Genomic DNA, 24,379 nt, shown 5'->3' with positions numbered 1-24,379 from the left:
TCGTTTTTTTCTAATAAAGGCGGTTTATCTTTAATTGTACATAGAGATTGGCTAATATTGTTGTAGTTTCAGCCAATAAGATGTATGTTTTTGTGAGCGGCCTTATTCTAGGCCAATAACTGACCAGATATTTCTAGACCCTTCCTTCTTTTAAATCCATGTAGGTGAGGGAGTAGGTTTGAAGTGCGTCTCCTGGCCACGGTCCTGCAAGAGGGTTTGGGACATTCTTTTGGGATAAATCAAGCAATAAACACATTTTCATCATGGCAACGACTGTAATGAGGTCACTGTTGAAGAAAGGGGTAAGAACTCATGTTATAATGCTTTACCCAAGAGTTAATGAAGACACTAACAGCTTTCGAAAGCACAGGAGGCTGCTGAGGGGAGAACAGCTCATAATAATGGCCAATGGAAACCATGTGTTTGATGTATTTGATACTGTTCCAGCCATTACCACAACCACGACCTACCCAATGAAAGTGCCACCAACCTCCTGTGTTCAAAATGTTTCACATTGTTTACAACGTGAAAGATGCCATATGACTTGGCTCTTGTCTTGTTCTCAACTATTCTCCGGGTCACTAAATGTAAGGAACAATTCCTACTTAGACTCCTGCTCTTTGTATGGGGAAAAAGTATGTGCTTATCATATGCAGCTGCCTGTCAAGCTTTGTGCAGCTCTATGACTCCCATGTGTGCTCTCCAGCTACATTGTTTAATTGATACATTTTGGGCTTTTAGTAATCCCTCCAACAATCACTGTAAAATTGATCCCCAGGTACACCTTCATGGCCCAGTTGCACTTCAATGATATTTGGGATTGCCATAGTTGTACATTAATCTTCCGTCCTAACAGAAGGCCTGGAAGTAGGTAGTAGGCCTTTGATTCTAATGCTATATAGCTGACATTTGATATGATACTATTCACAATAAATGCATGAACTCGTGGATTAATTATTCTTTACAGCTAACCACTTGCTTCCTCTCAGCAGGTACCTCTTCAGGTCAGGCACATGTGTTACTCCTCCTCAGTGGTTAGTAATAACAGTTTAATAATAGAGTTTAATTATGGTGGCTGTATATGACTACAAACAGAATGCCACTAGATAATTAACTGTCACACAGATCTGTATTTCTGATAGAAATTGAACATGTTAAAAATGTCTCCCCGCAGCCCACCACAAAGTTGTTTATTAATGGGAAGTTCGTTGAATCCAAGACTTCAGAATGGTTAGATATTCACAATCCGGTAAGTAACTAGGCCTTAAAGAGCTCAAATATAGTTTACCTAAATTAAATTGTGTTACCCATTGTATTTGATTAGTTGATGCACAGAATAATGCACAAACAACACCTTGGATGGGCATGCACTGCTACATTAAGGTCAACTTAGCTGGTTAATCAGTTACCTGAGTTTTGACCAGTTTATCCAGTTCCTGCACAAAATTGTCCAAGTTTTCAGCAATGCAAAGGTTATAGGTCCATTACTATTATGTAAAAGAAAAAGAGCTAGACTTTTATGAGACTTTTATGAGTATACATAACAGTACCAGTCAAAAGGACACACCTTCATGGGTCTTTCTTTATTTTTACAATTTTACTATATATACATTGTAGAATAATAGTGAAGACATCAAAACTATGAAATAACACATATGGAATCATGTAGTAACCAAAAAAGTGTTAAACAAATAAAACAATATTTTATATTTTATATTCTTCAAAGTAGCCACCCTTTGTCTTGATGACAGCTTTGCACACTCTTGGCATTCTCTCAACCAGCTTCATGAGGAAGGCTTTTCCAACAGTCTTGAAGACGTTCACACATGCTGAACACTTGTTGGCTGCTTTTCCTTCACTCTGCAGTCCAACTCATCCCAAACCATCTCAATTGGGTTGAGGTTGGGTGATTGTGGAGGCCAGGTCATCTAATGCAGCACTCCATCACTATCCTTCTTGGTCAGATAGCCCTTACACAGCCTGGAGGTGTGTTGGGCCATTGTCCTGTTGAAAAACAAATGATAGTCCCACTAAGCGCAAAACAGATGGGATGGCGTATTGCTGCAGAATGCTGTAGGAGCCATGCTGGTTAAGTGTACCTTGAATTTTAAATCAATCACAGAAAGTGTCACCAGCAAAGCACCCCCACACCATCATACCTCCTCCATGCTTCAAGGTGGGAACCACACATGCAGAGATCATCCATTCACCTACTCTGCATCTCACAAAGACACAGCGGTTGGAACCAAAAATCTCACATTTGAACTCATCAGACCAAAGGACACATTTCCACCGGTCTAATGTCCATTGCTCGTGTTTCTTGGCCCAAGCAAGTCTCTTCTTATTATTGGTGTCCTTTAGGAGTGGTTTCTTTGCAGCAATTCGACCATGAATGCCTGATTCATGCAGTCTCTTAATAGTTGATGTTGAGATGTGTCTGTTACTTCAACTCTGTGAATTATTTATTTGGGCTGCAATCTGCGGTGCAGTTAACTCTAATGAACTTATCCTCTGCAGCAGAGGTAACTTTGGGTCTTCCTTTCCTGTACTGAGAGCCAGTTTCATCATAGCGCTTTGATGGTTTTTGCGACTGCACTTGAAGAAACTTTAAAGGTTCTTGAAATTATCTGGATTGACTGACCTTCATGTCTTAAAGTAATGATGGAGTGTAACTTCTCTTTGCTTATTTGAGCTGTACTTGCCATAATGTGGACTTGGTCTTTTACCAAATAGGGCTATCTTCTGTATACCACCCCTACCTTGTCACAATACAACTGATTGGCTCAAACGCATTAAGAAATTACTCAAATTAACTTTTTACAAGGCACACCTGTTCACTGAAATGCATTCCAGGTGACTACCACATGAAGCTGGTTGAGAGAATGCCAAGCGTCTGCAAAGCTGTCATCAAGGCAACGGGTGGCTACTTTGAAGTCTCAAATAAAAACCTTTCTTGATTACTACATGATTCCGTATGTGTTATTCTACAATGTAGAAAATAGTAAAAATAAAGAAAAACCCTTGAATGAGTAGGTGTATCAACTTTTGACTGGTACTGTAGGTGTGCAATAAATTGGTGTGCTGTTTTCTTGAGATCTATCTCAAGTTGTTATAATTCTCAAGAATGCTTTTGCATGAATGTTCAAAGGTCAGTTAGCTGGCACTTTGCTCCTTCGGCCTTCCTTTGCTTTCAGTTTACTCTTATCATCGCGATTTAGAATGAGATTAATGCTCTCTCAAGAGTCAAAGACATTGCAATATTTTTGATGAAATGGCCCGATCTGATGGTTTTGTCAGTGTGTGTCAGATGTGTTGAAGTTATCTGCTCAAGCTGAGCACACTTCATACCAATCAAATATGCTTTTTTATAATCAGGTTACAGTTCACCCACTAATGTGTTCTTCCCTCTAACTGTTACAGGCCACCAACGAGGTGATAGCCCGCGTCCCCAAGGCTACACAGGAAGAGATGCTGGCTGCTGTGGACTCCTGCTCACAGTCCTACCACTCCTGGTCTGAAACCTCCATCTTGGCACGCCAACAGATCTTTCTGCGCTATCAGCAGCTTATCAAGGACAACATTGTAAGTCTGTAGCAGGGACAAGAATTTGTTGTACATATGGTACAATACCGCTAGAAGCAAAGGTCAAATCTCATAATTCTCCGTTACACGTTTAACATCATGCACTTTTGGTTGCACATTTTTTTTCTGTCATGTTTTGGGGTTCAAAGACCGCCTCTGTATGCCATATCATTTTAATATTTTGTACCATACAAATTCAGCATGGATTTGATTAATATGAACCCTACTCTCAATGGCACACTTTTAGGCATGATAGATACTAGTTCCTTAGGTGATAAGAAAGAAGAAACACCACAATGCCTCCATACTATTCCTATGTTGTAAATAATATTTGTTGGTCTGTGGTGTGTAATGAGGAGCAAACAGACGTTGAACGTGATACATTTATGAAATTGCTTATCCCAGTTACTAATAAGCATGACACATGCACCCATTAATTAAGAAAATGGCTGTAAAAACGGTTAAATCCCCATGGATTGATGAGGAATTGAGAAATTGTATGGTTGAGAGAGATGAGGCAAAAGAAATGGCAAATACGTCTGGCTGCACAACCGATTGGCAAACGTACTGCAAATTGAGCAATCATGTGACTAAACTGAATAAAAATAAGAAAAACCTACACTATGAAACAAAGATAAATTACATAAACAATGATAGTAAAAAGCTTTGGAGCACCTTAAATGACATTTTGGGAAATAAAGGCAAACTCAGCTCCATTATTCATTGAATCAGATGACTCATTCATCACAAAACCAACTGATATTGCCAACTACTTTAATGATGTTTTTCATTGGCAAGATTAGCAAACTTAGGGATGACATGCCAGCAACAAACGCTGACACTACACATCCAAGTATATCTGACCAAATTATGAAAGAAAGGCATTGTCATTTTGAATTCCTTAATGTAATGTTTAATGGAAAAGGTGAAAAAATGATTGTTGTCTATCAACAATGACAAGCCACCGGGGTCTGACAACTTGGATGGAAAATGACTGAGTGTACGATATTGCCACTCCTATTTGCTATCTTCAATTTAAGCATGATAGAAAGTGTGTGCCCAATCAGTCGGTTACCAACCCTTAGTAAAGTTTAGGAAAAAATTGTGTTTGACCAGATACAATGCTATTTTACAGTAAACAAATTGACAACAGACTTTCAGCATACTTGTAGGGAAGGACATTCAACAAGCACAGCACTTACACAAATGACTGATGATAGGCTGAGAGAAATTGATAATAAAAAGATTGGGGCCTGTTTTGTTAGACTTCAGTGTGGCTTTTGACATTATCGACCATAGTCTGCTGCTGGAAAAACGTATGTGTTATGGCTTTACACCCCCTGCTATATTGTGGATAAAGAGTTACCAGTCTAACAGAACACAGAGGGTGTTCTTTAATGGAAGCTTCTCCAACATAATCCAGGTAGAATCAGGAATTCCCCAGGGCAGCTGTCTAGGCCCTTAACTTTTTAAAAATCTTTACAAATTATATGTCACTGGCTTTAAGTAAAGCCAGTGACATATCTATATATAAGGATGACTCAACACTATACACGTCATCTACTACAGCGACTGAAATGACTGCAACACTTAACAAAGAGCTGCAGTTAGTTTCAGAATGGGTGGCAAGGAATAAGTTAGTCCTAAATATTTCAAAAACTAAAAGCATTATATTTGGGACAAATCATTCACTAAACCCTAAACCTTAACTAAATCATGTAATAAATAATGTGGAAATTGAGCAAATCATTCACTAAACCCTAAACATCAACTAAATCTTGTAATAAATAATGTGGAAATTGAGCAAGTTGTCAAAAGTAGTCAAAACATATTGATAAGGGGCCTCCCGAGTGGCGCAGCGGTTCTAGAGGCGTCAGTACAGATCCGGGTTCGATCCCGGGCTGTGTTACAGCTTGCCGCGACCGGGAGACCCATGAGGCGGCGCACAATTGGCCCAGCATCGTTTGGGGAAGGTTTGGCCGGCTTGGATGTCCTTGTCCCATCGCGCTCCATTGACTCCCTGTGACGGCCGGGCGCATGCACGCTTACTTCAGTTGCCAGCTGTACGGTGTTTTCTCTAAAACATTGGTGTGGCTGGCTTCCGGGTTAAGTAGTGTGTGAAGAAGCCGTGCGGATTGGCAGGGTTGTGTTTCGGAGGATGCATGGCCTCTCCCGGGTCCAGCGATGGGACAAGACTGTAACTACCAATTGGGGAGAAAAAGGGGTGAAAAGAACAACAACAAAAAAGTAGCTAAGATGGGGAGAAGTCCGTCCATAATAAAGCGCTGCTCTTCCTGTGAACAGTAGCCCAGAACAGTAGAACAGTAGTCCCACAAAATTGCAATTGGCACAAAACAAGGCAGCACGGCTGGCCCTTGGATGTACACAGAGAGCAAACATTAATAATATGCATGTCAATCTCTCCTGGCTCAAAGTTGAGGAGAGATTGACTTCATCACTACTTCTATTTGTGACAGGTATTGACATGTTGAAAGCACAGAGCTGTCTGTTTTAAATGACTAGCACACAGCTCAGACACCCATGCATACCCCACAAGACATGCCACCAGAGATCTCTTCACAGGAAAAGTCTGTCAGATTTAAATAACAGATAAAACTACACTTTATTTAACAGTGAGGACTGTTAAGCAACACAAACATAGGCGCAGACACATGCATACACACACATGATAACATATGCACATATACATTCACATGGATTTTGTGTTGTTGATATGTGGTAGTGGAGTAGGGGACTGAGGCCACACACTTAGTGTATTGTGAAATCTGTTATGAATGTATTGTAATGTTTTTAAAATTGTATAACTGCCTTAATTTTGCTGGACCCCAGGAAGAGTAGGGGATGGGGATCCATAATAAATACAAATGCAAATAAATACAAAATACTATTTATTTACAGCAGCTGTTGCTTAGCTTGATTTACTCAATTTAAATTGAACAGATTTGAAATGTGTGTTGGCTCATGGTGTGTGTGTCTTGTGTTCCAGAAAGAGCTTGCCAGGAGCATTACTCTGGAGCAGGGCAAGACCCTGGCAGATGCAGAGGGGGATGTGTTCAGAGGATTGCGTAAGTCTCACGTGCACTGGCTTTTCCAAAGGGCAATATTTAGAGATGTTTTATTAGCCTCTGTTAATACTTGTTGCAGCCAAGAAAATGGTTAATCAGAGCATTATTTCAGCGTCTAGGTCACTAGTATAAAAAGCCCTTTGGTCTATCACTTATGTGACTCAGTCTCCATATGAGGGATAGTCACACACATTCTGTGACTGACCCAGTGTTTTCTGTACCTGAATGACACCTACTGTCTCCTCTCCAGAGGTGGTGGAGCACACATGCAGCATCACCTCCCTGATGCTGGGGGAGACTCTGCCCTCCATCACAAAAGACATGGACACCTACACCTACCGCCTGCCCATCGGGGTGTGTGCCGGCATCGCCCCCTTCAACTTCCCCGCCATGATCCCTCTGTGGATGTTCCCCATGGGCATGGTGTGTGGCAACACCTACCTGCTGAAGCCCTCAGAGCGGGTGCCAGCCTGCACCATGCTGTTGGCTAAGATGCTGCAGGATGCTGGGATGCCAGACGGGACCCTGAACATCATCCATGGCCAGCACGACGGTAAGATAAAAGCTAAATGTCCCATCACCTGCTGATCTCTAAGCTATATCTGGAGACATTGGTGCTGTGATGTGAATCATTGAATTATCATTGTGTCTCTATGCTATGATTCACATTCATTTACAGTGTGATGAGATAATGGAGAGATTATGAATGGCCTGTCAGTGCTCGATGCAAAATGAATCCCTGCCCCACTCTTTCCCAGCTGTCAACTTCATCTGTGATCATCCGGCCATCAAGGCTATCAGCTTTGTGGGCTCTAACCAAGCCGGAGAGTACATCTATGAGAGGGGATCTAAAAATGGCAAGAGAGTACAGTCCAACATGGTGAGTTTGTGCTATTAATGAACAGAGGGTGGCGGTGTTGGCTTAAAAACTATTGTTGAACGTCATCCTCTTTGTTTCTCTTTTCTACCTTGGCTGATTAGCTGTACAGATGAAACAGGGATTCAGATCCAGAGAGCCCAGACACTTTGTGGAAAATATTGAGTGGAAATGTGTAATTTATCTTATTTGTCACATACCCACAATAATGATCTACAAATGAAGTGCATTGACGTAATATAAAGCACTTACAATATTGTACTTTTATTGTTTGTTCACCAAAGTTCTTTAAGAGGATAAACTTTCGAGACCATCTCTGATCTAATTTGCATGCAACCACATTGAAGGCATGGTGTGAAGCCTCGATCAGACCGACAGCGTCGTTGCATCAATGCTGCATAATACATTTTGCAGTCAAACTTTTTCCATGATGTAATCATTTCAACTGGATATGTGTGCAACAAAAAAACATCCACCTTTTGCTACTATTTCTGTCAAGTCCATGCATACAATTTGACGCATACGTTGGATATATCCAACATATGCACCACACAGAACTCACTGCAACTGCCTCTGCAATGCAGCATTCCATTGGAAATGAATGTACTTTGGTGTACCAAAACGCAATGAAGTTGCCGGTTTGATTGAGACGTAATGGGAATTGGATAACTTTTCCCTGGTATTCAGACCATGGGTATTCAGATCAAGGGACAGAAGGCTAAACGATTCCCACCCTTATGCTCTGCTGTAGGGAGCAAAGAACCATGGTGTGGTAATGCCTGATGCAAATAAGGAGACCACTCTGAACCAGCTGGTGGGTGCAGCTTTCGGTGCAGCAGGGCAGCGCTGCATGGCCCTCTCCACGGCCATCCTGGTGGGCGAGGCCCGCAGGTGGCTGCCTGAACTGGTGGATCGTGCAAAAGCTCTGCGAGTTAATGCAGGTATCCCAACCTCTCACCCGGCCCGCACCTCCCGCCCTATCCATTCCTAAGGAGCCCTCTGCTCACTCTCTTGAGGCCACCCACGAGCCCTAACCACACCTCTCGCTCTACCATAACTTCAGATGGGGCTGAACTGGGAGAGAGGGCTTGTTGAGTCACTCATGCTGCAAATTTGCGGCAACATTTACGGCCGAAGCTTAAGAGTAGCTCAGAGCATCAAGTCTTTGAGAAGGGAAGTTGATGGGGAGGAGAAGAATGAATGATTCCCCTTATTTGCAGTCATAAACACTCTAATTTGTGTGGCTGCACAGGAAACACCTAAACAGACATTTTAGAGGGAGTGCCTTTGGGGGCCCCTCGCCATGGCTGGGCTTTTGAGTTGTGTGTGTCTGCGGGTGAAGGGGTATTTGTGTGTACATGTGTGGCTGTGAGGAAGAATTCTCAATGCAGGTTGTTTTTCGGGAACCCTCTCAGGGGACCAGGCAGGTGTGGACGTGGGGCCCCTGATCTCCCCTCAGGCCAAGGAAAGGGTCAACAGCCTGATTCAGAGTGGGGTGGACGAGGGAGCTCAGCTGCTGCTCGACGGCAGGAATGTCAAAGTCCAGGGCTATGAGAATGGCAACTTTGTGGGGCCCACCATCATTTGCAATGTCACAGTAAGTGTGTTCATGCAGGTGACAAATATTCTAGTTGTACTGCCCAAAAGTATGCTGATCTTATTTTCTGAAATTATGTAATTTCCTTTTTGTCTCCTAGCCCCAGATGAAGTGCTATACTGAGGAGATCTTTGGGCCTGTCCTGGTTGTACTGGAGGCTGAATCCTTGGATGACGCCATCAGCCTTGTTAACAATAACCCTTATGGCAATGGCACAGCTATCTTCACCACCAACGGAGCCACAGCACGCAAATACACTCACAAGGTGGATGTAGGCCAGGTGAGTGTCTGTGGACCAATGTGTGTGTCCCTATTTCCTGGGAGAATGGAGGCATTCATACCCTCTACCGTGTCTATACCTTAAACAAGGAGGACATTGCACCTTTATTCTAAAACATGCACTCAACAACCATTATTTTCCATGGCAAGTATAGCCTTATTTGCTTCTGCTCTAAACTGAACACTTCTGCCCCCCTCTTCCCTTCACCACCCATGTGGACTTCAAATAGCAAATATGTGCCTTTTTTTTATCAAAACAGGGGGACATAGAAATACATTTTCCTAGTAGGATTACAGAAGGGGAAATCTTAAATTAACTGCAAAAGGGATTCCTTTGGACCTGTTAAATGTTTCAGGCTTACAATGCCTTCAGGACGTTTTCATACTCATTGACTTATTCCAAATGTTGTTGTTACAGCCTGAATTCAAAATGTTTTTAAAATTCACCTGTTTACAAACAATACCCCATAATGACAATGTGAAAATATGTTTTTAGAAATGTTTGCAAATGTATTAAATTAAATACAGAAATATCTAATTTACATAAGTATTTACACCCCCGAGTCAATACTTGAATCACCTTAGGCAGCAATTCTGGGTAAATCTCTAAGAGCTTTGCACACCTGGATTGCACAATCTTTGCACATTATTTAAAAATTCTTCAAGCTCTGTCAAGTTGGTTGATCGTTGATAGACAGCCATTTTCAAGTCTTGCCATAGATTTTCAAGCCAATTTAGGTCAAAACTGTAACATTCAATGTCATCTTAGTAAGCAACTCCAGTGTGTATTTGACCTTGTGTCTTAGGTTATTGTCCTGCTGAAAGGTGCATTTGTCTCCCAGTGTCTGTTGGAAAGCAGACTGAACCAGGTTTTCCTCTAGGTTTTTGCCTGTGCTATGCTCTGTTCCATGTATTTGTGTCCTAAAAAAACTCCCTAGTCCTTGCCGATGACAAGCATACCCATAACATGATGCAGCCACCACCATGCTTGAAAATAGGAAGAGTGGTACTCAGTGACGTGTTGGATTTGCCCCTAACATAACATTTTGTATTCAGGACATACATTTATTCCATTTTTTATTTAACCCTTTTTTAAACTTGGCAAGTCAGTTAAAGAACAAATTCTTATTTACAATGACGACTTATAAAGTACATTTCTTTGCCACATTTCTTTTGCAGTATTACTCTAGTGCCTCATTGTAAACAGCATGTTTTGGAATATTTTGTTCTGTACAGGCTTCCTTCTTTTCACTCTGTCATTTAGGTTAGTATTGTGGAGTAACTACTTTGTTGTTGATCTATCCTTGGTTTTCTCCTATCACAGCCATTAAACTCTGTAACTGTTTTAAAGTCACCATTGGCCTCATGGTGAAATCCCTGAGTGGTTTCTTTCTTATTTGACATTATGGGGTATTGTGTGTAGGCCAGTAACACATATCTCAGTTTATTCCATTTTAAATTCAGGCTGTAACACAACAAAATGTGGATAAAGTCAAGAGGGTGTGAATACTTTACCTTGTCTGCGTGCCTCCGCTATGCTCTGTGTTTGCTGTTTTTTCCATCCCTCAGCCAAAAGGCTTGACTCCCGTGTCCAAAATTACTCCTGCATTTTCAAACATTCTCAACCAACCATGAGTTTCCAGTGGACTTAAAAACAAACAAAAGTGGCCTCAAAAACAAAATGTTTTGTTTAGTTCTCCTGTCCCTCTTGCATGCAATGCTTTCAACACTGTGAACACAAGCAATGGTTTTCGGTTTGTTGTGACTCATTTTTCATGCATTGTTTGTTCTTCGAACTAGCATTTAGTACACCTTCTTCTCCCAGAATTACTCATTCAGTTGCTCTGAAGGGGTATTTGTTTCCAATGCGGTAATGGAAGTTTGTGTTTTGTAGATTGGGGTGAACGTTCCCATCCCTGTTCCTCTGCCCATGTTCTCCTTCACTGGCTCAAGAGGCTCCTTCAGAGGAGACACCAACTTCTACGGCAAACAAGTGAGTATCAGTTGACATAAGGTTACAAGGTGTTTGAAGACATACTGCAGTTAGTATGACTGGTCCTAATATGGGGTTGTACTGCTGGGTAAAGTCCACATGAAGGTTGGGGCCTCTACACAGTGAGTTTATGTGGCTGACTGACGATGTAAAACACTCAGTCCTCTTAACTAGTGATGGCTGATCAAAGCCAATTGTCTTGAGTCCAGATTTTCAGCTTCATTTCGTGTTATGTAATACGGTCATGGTGCCATAGTTACAGAGCATCCTATTATAGATGTCTTCTCTGCTTTCTAAAGGGCATCCAGTTTTACACACAGATCAAAACTGTTACTTCACAATGGAAGGCCGAAGACTCAACCGTGAAAACCCCTGCAGTTTCCATGCCAACCATGGGACGCTAAAGGGTCTGGAGAAAGAACGTTCCCACTTCCCCATGTCTTTTGTGAAGCAACATTTTAAAACTACTGTGCTGTCCTGTCGCCATGAGTTGATAATTACCCATAGTCATTTTACAAGTCTTAATGTAGAATTTGTACCCAAGATGTGATATATTTTTTCAATGATATCTCAAGATTCATTCACTCACTGTGGATCAATAGTTTGGCTTCATCATTGAATGACAGTTCCTTTGTTATATGAATGTTTCTACTAATTATGTGTCTGTGTATCTATGTTACGATTTTGGAAACAATGCAAATAACTGTGGAGCAGTTAAAACAGTGTAAAGTACTCACATATCTTTTCTTTGTATGCAACATCTATGTTCAAAATATACTGCCTCACCAGCATTATGATGTTGATGAATGTGTAGCTGCCAAATGTGATGCCACTATTAATCATACATTCAGTGCATCTGAATGTTTGAGATGCGTTTTATGAACACTTGCTGTGGTGCAGTTATTCATGTATTTAATTTAGACCTGAACAGGTTGCATTTGAATAAAAAGCCATCCGTTTAAATTGAACCCTTTATCGTCCATCTGTCTCTGTCTCCTGTTTGCACCCTGTCTATCTAAGTTCAAGTAAGCTTTCAATTCATGACAATGAGAAAATACCATAGACACATTTTTCACATAACCATCCACATAATTCTGGAGACACTTCATATAGACCAGCACATTTCTCAGACCGACTAACACTGCACGGATAGGTCATGTGGTCTGGATATCCGGCAGGGCGCTGGGGTTCGAGGGCAGGTTGGACACAGGCGCCTGGGTGATGAAGGTCACATGGGATGTCTCCTCTGTAATTCTGCAAGACATGTCATTATGTAACAAAAAAAAATCAACAAGGTCTGATAAATCACAATCAGGAATCTTTTTGTGTCTTACCCGGGATCAATGTTGTTCTGGTTCCTCTCTGGGGACGCAGACAACGCCAAAGGTTGACTCAGTTTCCTGCTAAATAAGTTGTAGAGTTGCATTGAAATGCTGTACATTTTAAAAATGCATGTTTTACCATACTGTGGCACCTGTTCTCTCTAGCTGTTGACTGCAGAAAGGCCTTGTAAGGGTTACATCAGGTCATGATTCATACTCTACTGGGTTGCTGTAAATTCATCCTACGTTGCCAAATGATGTATGTTTGCAAGGCTAGATGCCAGGGTAATGTTGACATTGCCATGAATGTACATCTCTGCCCTTCAATACCCCCTTATACATTCAGATCCCCTGTCCTCAACTTGAAAATCATGTTGCCGGCGGTCCCCTGACCACAGGCGTTCAAAAACGAAATAAACCCCTTGTGCGCATGAAGTGGGGCCAAGAGCCCGAAGGCAAATCTGCGTGGCCAGATGTTTGTTTTCAAGCACACGACTCTGTGGCCGGCCCTATTTTTACTATTGTGCCCAGACTCTTTCTTCATTCTTTTTAAGCCGCTGGACGGAAAAGAAAATTGGTTTAAACCTAACTGATGTTTTATGGTATCCTCTTTTGCTGAGAAAAGAGCTGTTTAAGACATTAAAAAGGAGTCACAAATAAAGGCCCTCTCCCAGACTGCAGCACAGCTCATGCTTCTGATGGTGTCACTGTGTTTTGTTCTCAACACTTTATTGCGCTAGGGGTTTCGTTTTCATGTTTAATGATTCCAATTTGATGGTATCATTCTAAACAGAACGCAGTAGAAATAGAAATGAGATAATAGGGAAGCTAACAATGAGCATGTCTGCTGGCAGACAACACAGGACCCACACAATGTAGTAGCTAGCTGTTACCTTGCTTTCTGTCCGTTCATTTTGGCAAACAGCAGTCTAAGCACTTTCTCCTTCTGCTCCCATGTGAGTTCAGATATGTCAACCTTGTTGCTCTGGAGATTATTCCTGAAACACAAGTGTAGTGGAAAAATAAATTTCCAAGTAGGAATAGTTTCTACCATAGCAATGGGGAAATGTATGGTAAGTGGTGGTAAAGACCGCATGCAGGCCTTACCACTTCTCTGCCTCTTCCAGGTCGGTATAGACACTATTGCTGCTGTGAGGGGTTTTGTGGAAGGTGCGGATGCGGGGGTACTCTTTCTTGCCTGACCGAGCCTCACTCATCCTCCTGCGGTAGGCCTCCAGGGCCTCCTGCCTGTACTGCAACCGGCTGGCCTGGATCTCTTGCTTCACCTGGCCCAAAGCCTCCTGAAAGAAGCACTCCAGCTCTGTGCGCTGCTCCACGATGCTGCGTGCCAGCCGCTTCACTCGCCCCATCTCCTTCTCCCTCATGGCCAGCACCTTCTGCAGCTTATCCAGCTCCACCTGGCCGGCCTGGGTGCTGACCAGGGCTCGGTTCTGCGTCTCCTCCTTGTCTCTCTCAAACTCCCCCACCATGAGCCCCAGGGCCTGCTCCAAGGTCCCCACCTTCCCCCTAAGCTCTGCTATCTCCTCATTCTGGGCCCTTACCTGGGACACATTCTCCTTCATCATCTGCTCACTGGTCTCCTAGGGGTGGAGAATATAGGAAGGATTGAGGGGTTAGTCTTAAAATAGGGTTGAGATTATAATGAAAATATACATAAGGCATTCTCCATGCCATTTAGTGAACTCACACTAAATGGCATGTTGATAAATGGATCATGTTTTGCAGGGCTTAACTGTCAAATGGAAGAAGGATTGAGAATGAAAGAATGATTGCCGAATGGAAGAATGATTGGAAGAAATACTGAGCTGGGGTGACTTCATATTGCTTTATCGACATTGTCAGGGATGAGATTATGGTATACTGTATTTATTTGCCTTAGAGAAACAGTGCAAAAAATACTTTGGGGGGAAGCCAATGACTTGGAACCCAGAAGCCAGTGGAAACTCACCACACCTACCAACCACGAGATACTGACTTGTACTGTGGAGGTGAGGGGAAAGAGGGGCCGCAAGCAAAACAAACACGGGGTCACCAAAAATAAATAAAACAGGGGAAATACCATCTAAAATACTGTATGTCCACAGGAGATCTGCCACATAAATAAATAAAATGTATTGGTTTTGTCCAGGCGCTGCCAGTACATGAAAATGCCCACTGCTCTGTTTGACGTGCCATGGTACCAGTGTACCTTATGCAGTGCCAGGGAGGTGTTTTCCTCAGCCAATGACACAGTCATCTTCCTCAGGTCATCTACCTCCTTCATATGGCAGCTGAGTGCCTCGCTGAGACGAACGTTCTCCTTGAACACTGAGCGTGACGCATCATCCAACTGACTGTTAGTTTAGGAAACAAGGAATGCAGTTTTTCATGTTAGGTGCCAAACTGAGGTATAACTGGCACTTCCACCTCTGGTATCTGTCAGTCTAAAGTAACTTCGACAACATAAAGGTGGTGCATTGGGTTTGGTGGCGGGATAGGGAGCGGTCTGGTGATGTAGTAGACGAGAGAAAATTATAAGTGACATTAAATTCCAAGCTTATAATGCTGGGAAGGATCTGGTTTTAATTTTCCTTTGAGTCACACTCTCTTAGTCACCAAATTGAGACAAACTGGGTCAATGTCAGCTCTGTCTGAAAACACAGGTTACGTGCATTTCAACTTTATACATGGCCAAGGATTTAAGTCTACAATTGGCAAGTAATCGATGATAAATGCCACATTCAGTGTCATTGTTGAAGAGAGTTTATAGACCATAAAAGAACACAGAATTCAAAGTATATCCCTAGTCTGTCCTCATATGGCTTTAGAACTAAACTCAGCAAAAAAAGAAATGTCCTCTCACTGTCACCTGCATTTATTTTCAGCATACTTAACATGTGCAAATATTTGTATGAACATAACAACTGAGACATAAACTGGACAAGTTCCACAGACATGTGACTAACATAAATGGAATAATGTGTCCCTGAACAAAGGTGGTATCAAATCAAAAATAACAGTCAGTATCTGGTGTGGCCACCAGCTGCATTAAGTACTGCAGTGCATCTCCTCCTCATGGACTGCACCAGATTTGCCAGTTCTTGCTGTGAGATGTCAACCCACTCTTCCACCAAGGCACCTGCAAGTTCCCGGGCATTTCTGGGGGGAATGGCCCTAGCCCTCACCCTCCGATCCAACAGGTCCCAGACGTGCTCAATGGGATTGAGATCCGGGCTCTTTGCTGGCCATAGCAGAACACTGACATTCCTGTCTTGCAGGAAATCATGCACAGAACGAGCAGTATGGCTGGTGGCATTGTCATGCTGGAGGGTCATGTCAGGATGAGCCTGCAGGAAGTGTACCACATGAGGGAGGAGGGTGTCTTCCCTGAGATTGCCTGCATTGACAACAAGCTCAGTCTGATGATGCTGTGACGCACCTCCCCAGACCATGACAGACCCTCCACCTCCAAATCGATCCCGCTCCAGAGTACAGGCCTCGGTGTAATGCTCATTCCTTCGACGATAAACCCGAATCCGACCATCACCCCTGGTGAGATAAAACCGTGACTCGTCAGTGAAGAGCACTTTTTGCCAGCCCTGTCTGGTCCAGCGATGGTGGGTTTGTTCCCATGGGCAACGTTGTTGCCGGTGATGTCTGGTGAGGACCTGCCTTATAACAGGCCTACAAGCCCTTAGTCCAGCCTCTCTCAGCCTATTGCGGACAGTCTGAGCACTGATGGAGTGATTGTGCGTTCCTGGTGTAACTCGGGCAGTTGTTGTTGCCATCCTGTACCTGTCCCACATATGTGATGTTCGGATGTACCGATCCTGTGCAGGTGTTTTTACACGTGGTGTGTCACTGTGAGGACGATCAGCTGTCCGTTCTGTCTCCCTGTAGCACTGGCTTAGGCATCTCACAGTACGGACATTGCAATTTATTGCAGTCCTCATGCCTCATTGCAGCATGCCTAAGGCAAGTTCACGCAGACGAGCAGAGCATCTTTCTTTTGGTGTTTTTCAGAGTCAGTAGAAAGACCTCTTTAGTGTCCTAAGCTTTCATAACTGTGACCTTAACTGACTACCGCCTGTAAGCTGTTAGTGTCTTAACGACCGTTCCACAGGTGCATGTTCATTAGTTGTTTATGGTTCATTGAACAAGCATGGGAAACAGTGTTTAAACCCTTTACAATGATTATCTATGAAAGACAGGATCCTGAAAAAGGGACGTTTCTTTTTTTGCTGAGTTTACATAGCAGAGGTCTTCCCCACACTCTGCTCCAAACCAGAACACCCTTCCTGCAAGGCATTCTGGAACTGCTGGGGATGTCATCATTGGCTTAGGTGATATACACTACTATCTTGAAGAAGACAAACTGGTGTGGTCAAGATAATAATCTTGTTTTCCCTCAAAAAATGATGTATTTTGCCTCTTTTTTTCCTTGACCTGAAGGTGCAGTTTGAAGAATAAAATTAGCATGTAATTGGTCAGAGGAGACACTCACACAATGGCTTCATTGTGGGCCCTCTCAGCCAGCTGGGCGATCCTCTGCTCGGCCTCTTTCTCTAGGCGAACCTGCAAGGGAACACACAGTACTCACTGTTTCTCTCCCGCCTCTCTATTGATCAGTTAGGCCTTTTACACCTGAACATCTTTACCCATTTAATCCAATACTTTTTGATTAGCGCAATCCTAGTTTCCCCCAAGTTTATTTTACACCTCCTTGGAACTGTAAGTGCATGCACAAAATAATGTGTCAATTTGAAACTATCATCATACCTTTTCACTGAAGAATTTGTGCTCCATTCTAGCTAGGCTTTCCTTGTGCTCTCTGTCTGCAATGTACATGCTTTCTTTAATCTAGAAAGTAGAGAGTTGATGATCATTAATAGAACTGTGAACTACACAATCAAGAGTGGTACTTCAGGGTGTGAAGCATGATTTCTGTCCATGTTGTTCTCACACTATTGAGCTCCTGCTCCATCTGGGCTTTCTTTTTCCGAAACTCCTTGATAGTCTTCAGTTCACCCTGGATCATCCTGAACTCATTGGATCTCTTCTCAAACTTCTCCTCCAGCTCATTGATTTTAAGAGTGTATTCTGCAACCTGCAACAACCAATCATATACAGTTGAAGTCGGAAGTTTACATACACCTTGGCGAAATGTTAAACTCAGATTTTCACAATTCCTGACATTTAATCTTCGTAAAACTTCCCTGTCTTAGGTCAGTTAGGATCACCACATTAATTTAAGAATGTGAAATGTCAGAATAATAGTAGAGAGAATGATTTATTTCAGCTTTTATTTCCTTCATCACATTCCCAGTGGGTCAGAAGTTTACATACACTCAATTAGTATTTGGTAGCATTGCCTTTAAACTGTTTAACTGGGTCAAACGTTTCAGGTAGCCTTCATCAAGCTTCCCACAATAAATTGGGTGACTTTTGGCCCATTCCTCCATGACAGTGCTGGTGTAACTGAGTCAGGTTTGTAGGCCTCCTTGCTCGCACACGCTTTTTCAGTTCTGCCCACAAATTTTCTATAGGATTAAGTTCGGGGCTTTGTGATGGCCACTCCAATACCTTGACTTTGTTGTCCTTAAGCAATTTTGACACAACTTTGGAAGTATGCTTGGGGTCATTGTCCATTTGGAAGACACATTTGCGACCAAGCTTTAACTTCCTGACTGATGTCTTGAGATGTTGCTTCAATATATCCACAAAACTTTCCTACCTCATGATGCAATCTATTTTTGGAGGTGCACCAGCCCCCCCTGCAGCAAAGCACCCCAAAACATGATGCTGTCATCCCCGTGCTTCACGGTTGGGATGGTGTTCTTTGGCTTGCAAGCATCCCCCTTTTTCCTCCAAACATAATGATGGTCATTATGGCCAAACAGTTCTATTTTTGTTTCATCAGACCAAAGGACATTTCTCCAAAAAGTATGATCTTTGTCCCCATGTGCAGTGGCTTCTTCCTTGCTGAACGGCCTTTCAGGTTATGTTGATATAAGACTCGTTTTACTGTGGATATAGATACATTTGTACCTGTTTCCTCCAGCATCTTGAATGAACCAGACTTGTGGAGGACTACATTTGCTGTTGTTCTGGGATTGATTTGCACTTTTCGCACCAAAGTACGTTCATCTCTAGGAGACAGAATGCGTCTCCTTCATGAGCGGTATGATGGCTGCTTGGTCTCATGGTGTTCATACTTGCGTACTATTGTTTGTACAGATGAATGTGGTACCTTCAGGCGTTTGGAAATTGCTCCCAATGATGAACCAGACTTGTGGAGGTCTACAATTATTTTTCTGAGGTCTTGGCTGATTTATTTTGATTTTCCCATGATGTCAAGCAAAGAGGCACTGAGTTTGAAGGTAGGCCTTGAAATACATCCACAGGTACACCTCCAATGGACTCAAATGATGTCAATTAGCCTATCAGAAACTTCTAAAGCCATAACATCATTTTCGGGAACTTTCCAAGCTGTTTAAAGGCACATTCAACTTAGTGTATGTAAACTTCTGACCCCCTGGAATTGTGATACAGTGAATTATAAGTGAAATAATCTGTCTGTAAACAATTGTTGGAAAAATGACTTGTGTCATGCACAAAGTAGATGTCCTAACTGACTTGCCAAAAATATAGTTTGTTAACAAGAAATTAGTGGAGTGGTTGAAAAACAAGTTTTAATAACTCCAACCCAAGTGTATGTAAACTTCCAACTTCAACTGTAGTTCCATATCATGGATTTTGGAGACATAGAAAATAATGTAACTCTATACAGCAGGTGTAAATAGTGTATACACCAATATTGTTAGCTACGTATACAATGAACATTTTGAGAATGTACACCATCTAAGTGTGTATCCACTTCATATTTGTATGTGACATGGCAGTTGCCATTTCAGAAATAGAATCGATTCAGATTATCTGAAAAAAAATGACCATAGCTTCCAGGAATAGGAGGAAAACAACCACTTATAATAGTTGGGAAGAAAATCAAAAAGTTCAGATGAAGTATGGCCTTTGCAACCCAACCCAACTTCAGGAACAGATCAGTCAGAGAGGCTGAAATCAGAGTTTAAGTGCTGCTATGTAACTGCTGCTAAGTACACAAGTTATTGAAGGCAAGCAAAACATGCACCCACAATCATGTATATAATGACACAATTATAGGTTACCAACCATTTGATTATAATGTTATGCCTAATTGATATTCTTTAGATAACTCTATAAATGCCATTCTATAAAATTACGACAGGGATTAATTAAATGATCAATAGCTTTCTTTAGAAAGCTCCCATTCCATCCTCAAATGGACAGATTTGTGCTTAAGTTTTGCTTATGGATGCATCTCTATTTTCTTTGCCTAATGCAGTGTTTAAATTGCAATGAAAATATGGCACTGATCCAGTGAAACTCTTGATGATATACACTGAGTGTACAAAACATTAAGAACACCTTCTTAATATTGACGTTGCATTCCCCCTTTGCCCTCAGAACAGCCTCAATTCGTCAGGGCATGGACTCTACAAGGTGTTGAAAGCACTCCACATGGATGCTGGTCCATGTTGACTCCAATGCTTCCTTCCCACAGTTGCGACAAGTTGTCTGGATGTCCTTTGGGTGGTGGACTACTCTTGATACACATGGGAAACTGATGAGCATGAAAACCCAGCAGCATTGCAGTCCTTGACACAAACGGTTGTGCCTGGCACCTCCTACAAAACCCAGTTCAAAGGCACTTAAATCACCCTACGAATGGTAGTCCATGTTTCAATTGTCTCAAGACTTAAAAATCCTTCTTTAAGCTGTCTTCCCCGTTCACCTACACTGATTGAAGTGGATTTAAAAAGTGACATCATTAAGGGATCATAGATTTCACCTGGTCAGTCTTTGTCATGTAAATAGCAGGTGTCCTTAATGTATTGTACACTCAGTGTAGTTGTTTGGTTGGTTGGCTGACTTTTTCCAACATTCAGACTCACATGTCAGACTACTTTGAAACAAAAGCCACTGCGCTCACGTTCTTTGAGTGCTTTTAATGCAATGGTTTCCATTAGCTAAGTCAATTTTCAAGATGAACCATTTTATCACTTCACAATGAGCAAAGGGAGTTGAGGGGCATGTCTTGAAATCACGTCTTTAGCTCAACCACAACAATATTTATATCCAGAATTAGTACTACATAGGCATATGTGACAGTACCATGCAAAATAGGGATTTTTTTAGTTGGTTCAGACCAAGATTATTTTATTTCTCAAAAGCTTATTGGGTCCTATTTTTACCACAGTGAAATAAGAAATGGAGATGGAAAACAGCTGTTCGCCAAAGCGGCACTTTTCTGCAAATTTCCTTGTTTTTTTTAAGTCAGTTAAGAACAAATTCTTATTTACAATGACGGCCTAGGAACAGTGGGTTAACTGCCTGTTCAGGGGCAGAACAACAGATTTGTACCTTGGGGATTTGAACTTGCAACCTTCCAGTTACTAGTCCAACACTCTAACCACTAGGCTACTCAATCAATGTGATGTATTTTTGTCTGTAGAGATCAACTGTCAAAATTAACATGTAAATAAAGTTGCACACCACCACAAACAATCCATATGACACATGAGGGATGGATAACTTAGGCTACAGTATATCAAAACTAGTGTGTATGTTCGAGACCATGTACATTTTAATTACGCTTTTTCTGTAACTGCATGGCATTACCATATACCATAATTTTAGACCATATGGCTGGAAATGTAGGGGTTTGTTTCTTAGTTTGTTTTCTTTTTTCTATAAATTAGCATAGGGACTGCCTGATTAAAAACAACACTGTTGTTCAGGCACAATACAGCACCTTTTTTTAGATGCTGTACATGACATCAGACAAACAATGTATACCCTTGAGGCTTGCAGGACAATGAATATGATTTAGATAGACTACAGTGCTGGGCAGGGATGTCAGCATGTTTAGTAAAACACGCTAATGTTCCTGGTCCATTTCTGACCTGTTTTTGTAAACTGTCTAGTCACTCACTCCCTGCTCTTTGAAATTATGGAAGACTTACTTGGAAGGTTACCCAAGTTTGTTCCTTCACAAAGACTAAATACTTACCAGTTGTTCATTTTCTTCAAGGGCTTGTTTTTTTTTACTTTTAAGTTGCACCTCTAGCCTTGTAATCTGTAAAAAAAAAAAAAAGAATAATAATAATAATAAAACGATACAATGCTAGTAAACCCCATAAAGACAATAAATTATGGATATTATAAATAACTGTGGATAAAAGTTAACCTTTTCTTCTTTCTCAGCATCTTTCCTCTTCAAGAAGGCAATTATGTCAACTGTGTCCTTCTCTGCACGATACTGCTGGTTAGTGAGCTCTTCATTGGCTCGTGCCAACCTGCGGGTAGCTTCACGGTACTCCACGCGCGAGTGTTCAGTGACATCCAGCCTGGCTTCCCAAAGAGCAGCATTGGCCTTTGCCTTCTCAATGTCAGACTCTTTATCGGCTTTTGACTCATGTTTGCCTTCTTTTTTTCCTTTTCTAGACATACAATTTGGACAAAGAATTGTAGTAAATTAGATAGCTACACAAACAGTGCGTAAAACGAGCTACAGGTAGCTAACATGGCTAACGTTAGCCAATTCAAGCGATAACGACGCAAAGAAAAAATTATGTCTTACCCTTTACTTTTCTTTCCATTTTTTCCTTTCTTCTTGGGCATTGTTTCGAATACTACAATTTAACTGTTAAGAATGAATGAGATACGTATAGGCTAGCTAGGTTAGCTTCACTTCAAGGCACTGGGGAAATCGTGTTTACAATTTTGTTACCATAGAAACGCTGTCATATGGCACTGGCTGTGTGTGGACATGCTCACACACTACGTCAAAATCACCTGCAACAGGTCTGTAATGTTATATGCAACAACAAAAAAACAAGTAATGTCATATGTGCACAGTATACACAACTATTCTAGCTAAATTTGACTGAGTATGCAATCACACTAAAACATATCCGAATTTAGTGCGTTCAAGACAACTGGGAACTCGGGGAGAAAACGAGCTCCGACTGGGAAAAATAGTTTTAAGATCACTGACGGCATGATTTGGTTTCGTATTTTCCCGAGTTCACAGTTGTCCTGAACGCACCATCTACCACATGGACGCTTTTTTCGTAACGTTGTCAGGCAACCCATCTCTATAGAGCACTAACTAGTAAGGTTTTTTGATAAATGCTGAAAATAAGTCATGTGACGTAGGAGCTCTAATGCTTTTGGTCTATGCAATAATCTTTATCAGCTAACATAACTTTTTGTGAATTTTGAAGCATTTATTTAGTCAGAAAACGCACTTTTATTTAACTAGGCTAGCCGGTTAAGAATAAATTCTTATTTTCAATTACGAAACAGTGGGTTAACTACCTTATTCAGGGGCAGAACGACAGATTTTTACCTTGTCAGCGCGGGGATTCGATATTGCAAGTCCACGCTCTAACCACTAGGCTACCTGCCGCACATAGCCTAAATCACCCGAAGGCCTCATAATTCATAAAGGTCATGTTAACTGACTGATGTTATCTCATAGAACATAGAACGTGTAAGATCTCCCAAACCTGTGTTAACCTCGGACCTTATTTTTGGTGTTTATCCCAAAGCCCTATCTTTCCCTATTCATTTTCTGCATAGGAATGGCTGAACCAACCAGAGGTAACTAATTTCTCTTTTTGAGGATTACAAACTGGCGAGCTCTACAATAGACTAACTAAAGGGAGCCTAACGTTACTCCTTATAGTCCAAGGGCCTTGTTCCTTTATTGGCGAAATGGTTCTGGAAGCCAAAACAGCAAATTATCCATCTAATCTTGAATTGATTCTCAATTGCGCTATGGTTCTAGAAACATAAATCCCTCTAATTTCATATCACATCAAAAACATTTCACAAATGTAAAATACACACTGTTTTAACTGGTTTAAACACAGTTGCAGCCAACTGTATTTTTGTCACATCTGTCTTCTGTTTACACACAGATGTTTGGAGAAGCCGATAGTTAATTAACACAGGTGGTCCACTCTGTCTTCTGTCTGTTTTCTGTGAACAAGCACTGCAACATGGAAATATGGAAATCCTAACCCTATAAAGGTGTGTATCACAGCAGGTTGGTGGCACCTTAATTGGGGAGAATGGGCTCGTGGTAATGACTGGAGTGGAATGGTATCAAATACGTCAAACACATGGTTTCCAGGTGTTTGATGCCATTCCATTTGCTCCGTTTCAGCCATTATTATGTGCTGTTCTCTCCTCAGCAGCCACTATTGTGTGTGAATTTAACCTTTTGTTTTTTAATTTTTCACTGATGTGAAAGATAAGGTTCTTATGGTTCGAAAACCATACCGCAAGCGTGTTAATGTTAAACTGAGCATCAGCTCTTAACAAAACACCCCCTTATAAAAAAACACCTTTGTCCAATGATTTATGTGTAATCTAATTGAACTGAGAGTCATAATTAAGGGCTAAGTTACACACCATAGAATTACATAATATACACTGAAAATATATATAAACTCAACATGTAAAGTTTTTGTCCCATGTTTCATAAGCTGGAATAAAAGATCCCAGATCTTTACTTCCCTGTTTACTTACCTG

General features: G+C 41.6%; 2 protein-coding genes across 3 annotated transcripts; one reads left to right on the top strand and one right to left on the bottom strand.

Moving 5' to 3' along the window:
- Positions 1–143: 143 nt before the first annotated feature.
- LOC139375222 (methylmalonate-semialdehyde/malonate-semialdehyde dehydrogenase [acylating], mitochondrial-like) lies at positions 144–12,725 on the top strand. 2 transcript variants are annotated; one of them, XM_071116817.1, is made up of 12 exons: positions 144–302; positions 993–1,034; positions 1,175–1,249; positions 3,421–3,582; positions 6,590–6,668; positions 6,919–7,221; positions 7,427–7,548; positions 8,297–8,486; positions 8,961–9,142; positions 9,243–9,422; positions 11,316–11,414; positions 11,714–12,725. In XM_071116817.1, exons 1-12 carry the CDS (start codon positions 264–266, stop codon positions 11,816–11,818), a joined length of 1,578 nt encoding a protein of 525 aa, XP_070972918.1. In that variant the 5' UTR covers positions 144–263; the 3' UTR covers positions 11,819–12,725. The 2 variants fall into 2 exon arrangements, with proteins under 2 accessions (XP_070972918.1, XP_070972917.1); XM_071116816.1 differs by having other exon boundaries at positions 170–302; positions 990–1,034; positions 11,714–12,388.
- Positions 12,533–22,499, bottom strand: LOC139375223 (basal body-orientation factor 1-like). Its single transcript, XM_071116818.1, has 11 exons — positions 22,419–22,499; positions 22,026–22,278; positions 21,849–21,914; positions 17,700–17,843; positions 17,516–17,596; positions 17,241–17,311; positions 14,946–15,090; positions 13,844–14,337; positions 13,630–13,734; positions 12,749–12,814; positions 12,533–12,668 (listed from the first exon to the last, which is right to left on the bottom strand). Exons 1-11 carry the CDS (start codon positions 22,457–22,459, stop codon positions 12,569–12,571), a joined length of 1,566 nt encoding a protein of 521 aa, XP_070972919.1. The 5' UTR covers positions 22,460–22,499; the 3' UTR covers positions 12,533–12,568.
- Positions 22,500–24,379: the final 1,880 nt, after the last annotated feature.

The sequence above is a fragment of the Oncorhynchus clarkii genome, chromosome 19, assembly GCF_045791955.1.
Source record: "Oncorhynchus clarkii lewisi isolate Uvic-CL-2024 chromosome 19, UVic_Ocla_1.0, whole genome shotgun sequence".
In the NCBI taxonomy this organism is placed as follows: Eukaryota; Metazoa; Chordata; class Actinopteri; order Salmoniformes; family Salmonidae; genus Oncorhynchus; species Oncorhynchus clarkii.
The sequence above is the reverse complement of the archived record's forward strand: the minus strand, read 5'-3'. Positions and strand labels throughout refer to the sequence as shown.

Coding starts and splice junctions, on each gene's coding strand:
- LOC139375222 (XM_071116816.1), top strand. CDS start 264: ATGGCAACGACTGTAATGAGGTCACTGTTGAAGAAAGGG. Junction 8,487..8,960: donor AGCTCTGCGAGTTAATGCAG/GTATCCCAACCT, acceptor GAACCCTCTCAG/GGGACCAGGCAGGTGTGGAC. Junction 11,415..11,713: donor CCAACTTCTACGGCAAACAA/GTGAGTATCAGT, acceptor TGCTTTCTAAAG/GGCATCCAGTTTTACACACA.
- LOC139375223 (XM_071116818.1), bottom strand. CDS start 22,459: ATGCCCAAGAAGAAAGGAAAAAATGGAAAGAAAAGTAAAGG. Junction 14,338..14,945: donor CCTCCCTGGCACTGCATAAG/GTACACTGGTAC, acceptor CTCCACCCCTAG/GAGACCAGTGAGCAGATGAT. Junction 13,735..13,843: donor CTGGAAGAGGCAGAGAAGTG/GTAAGGCCTGCA, acceptor CTTGTGTTTCAG/GAATAATCTCCAGAGCAACA.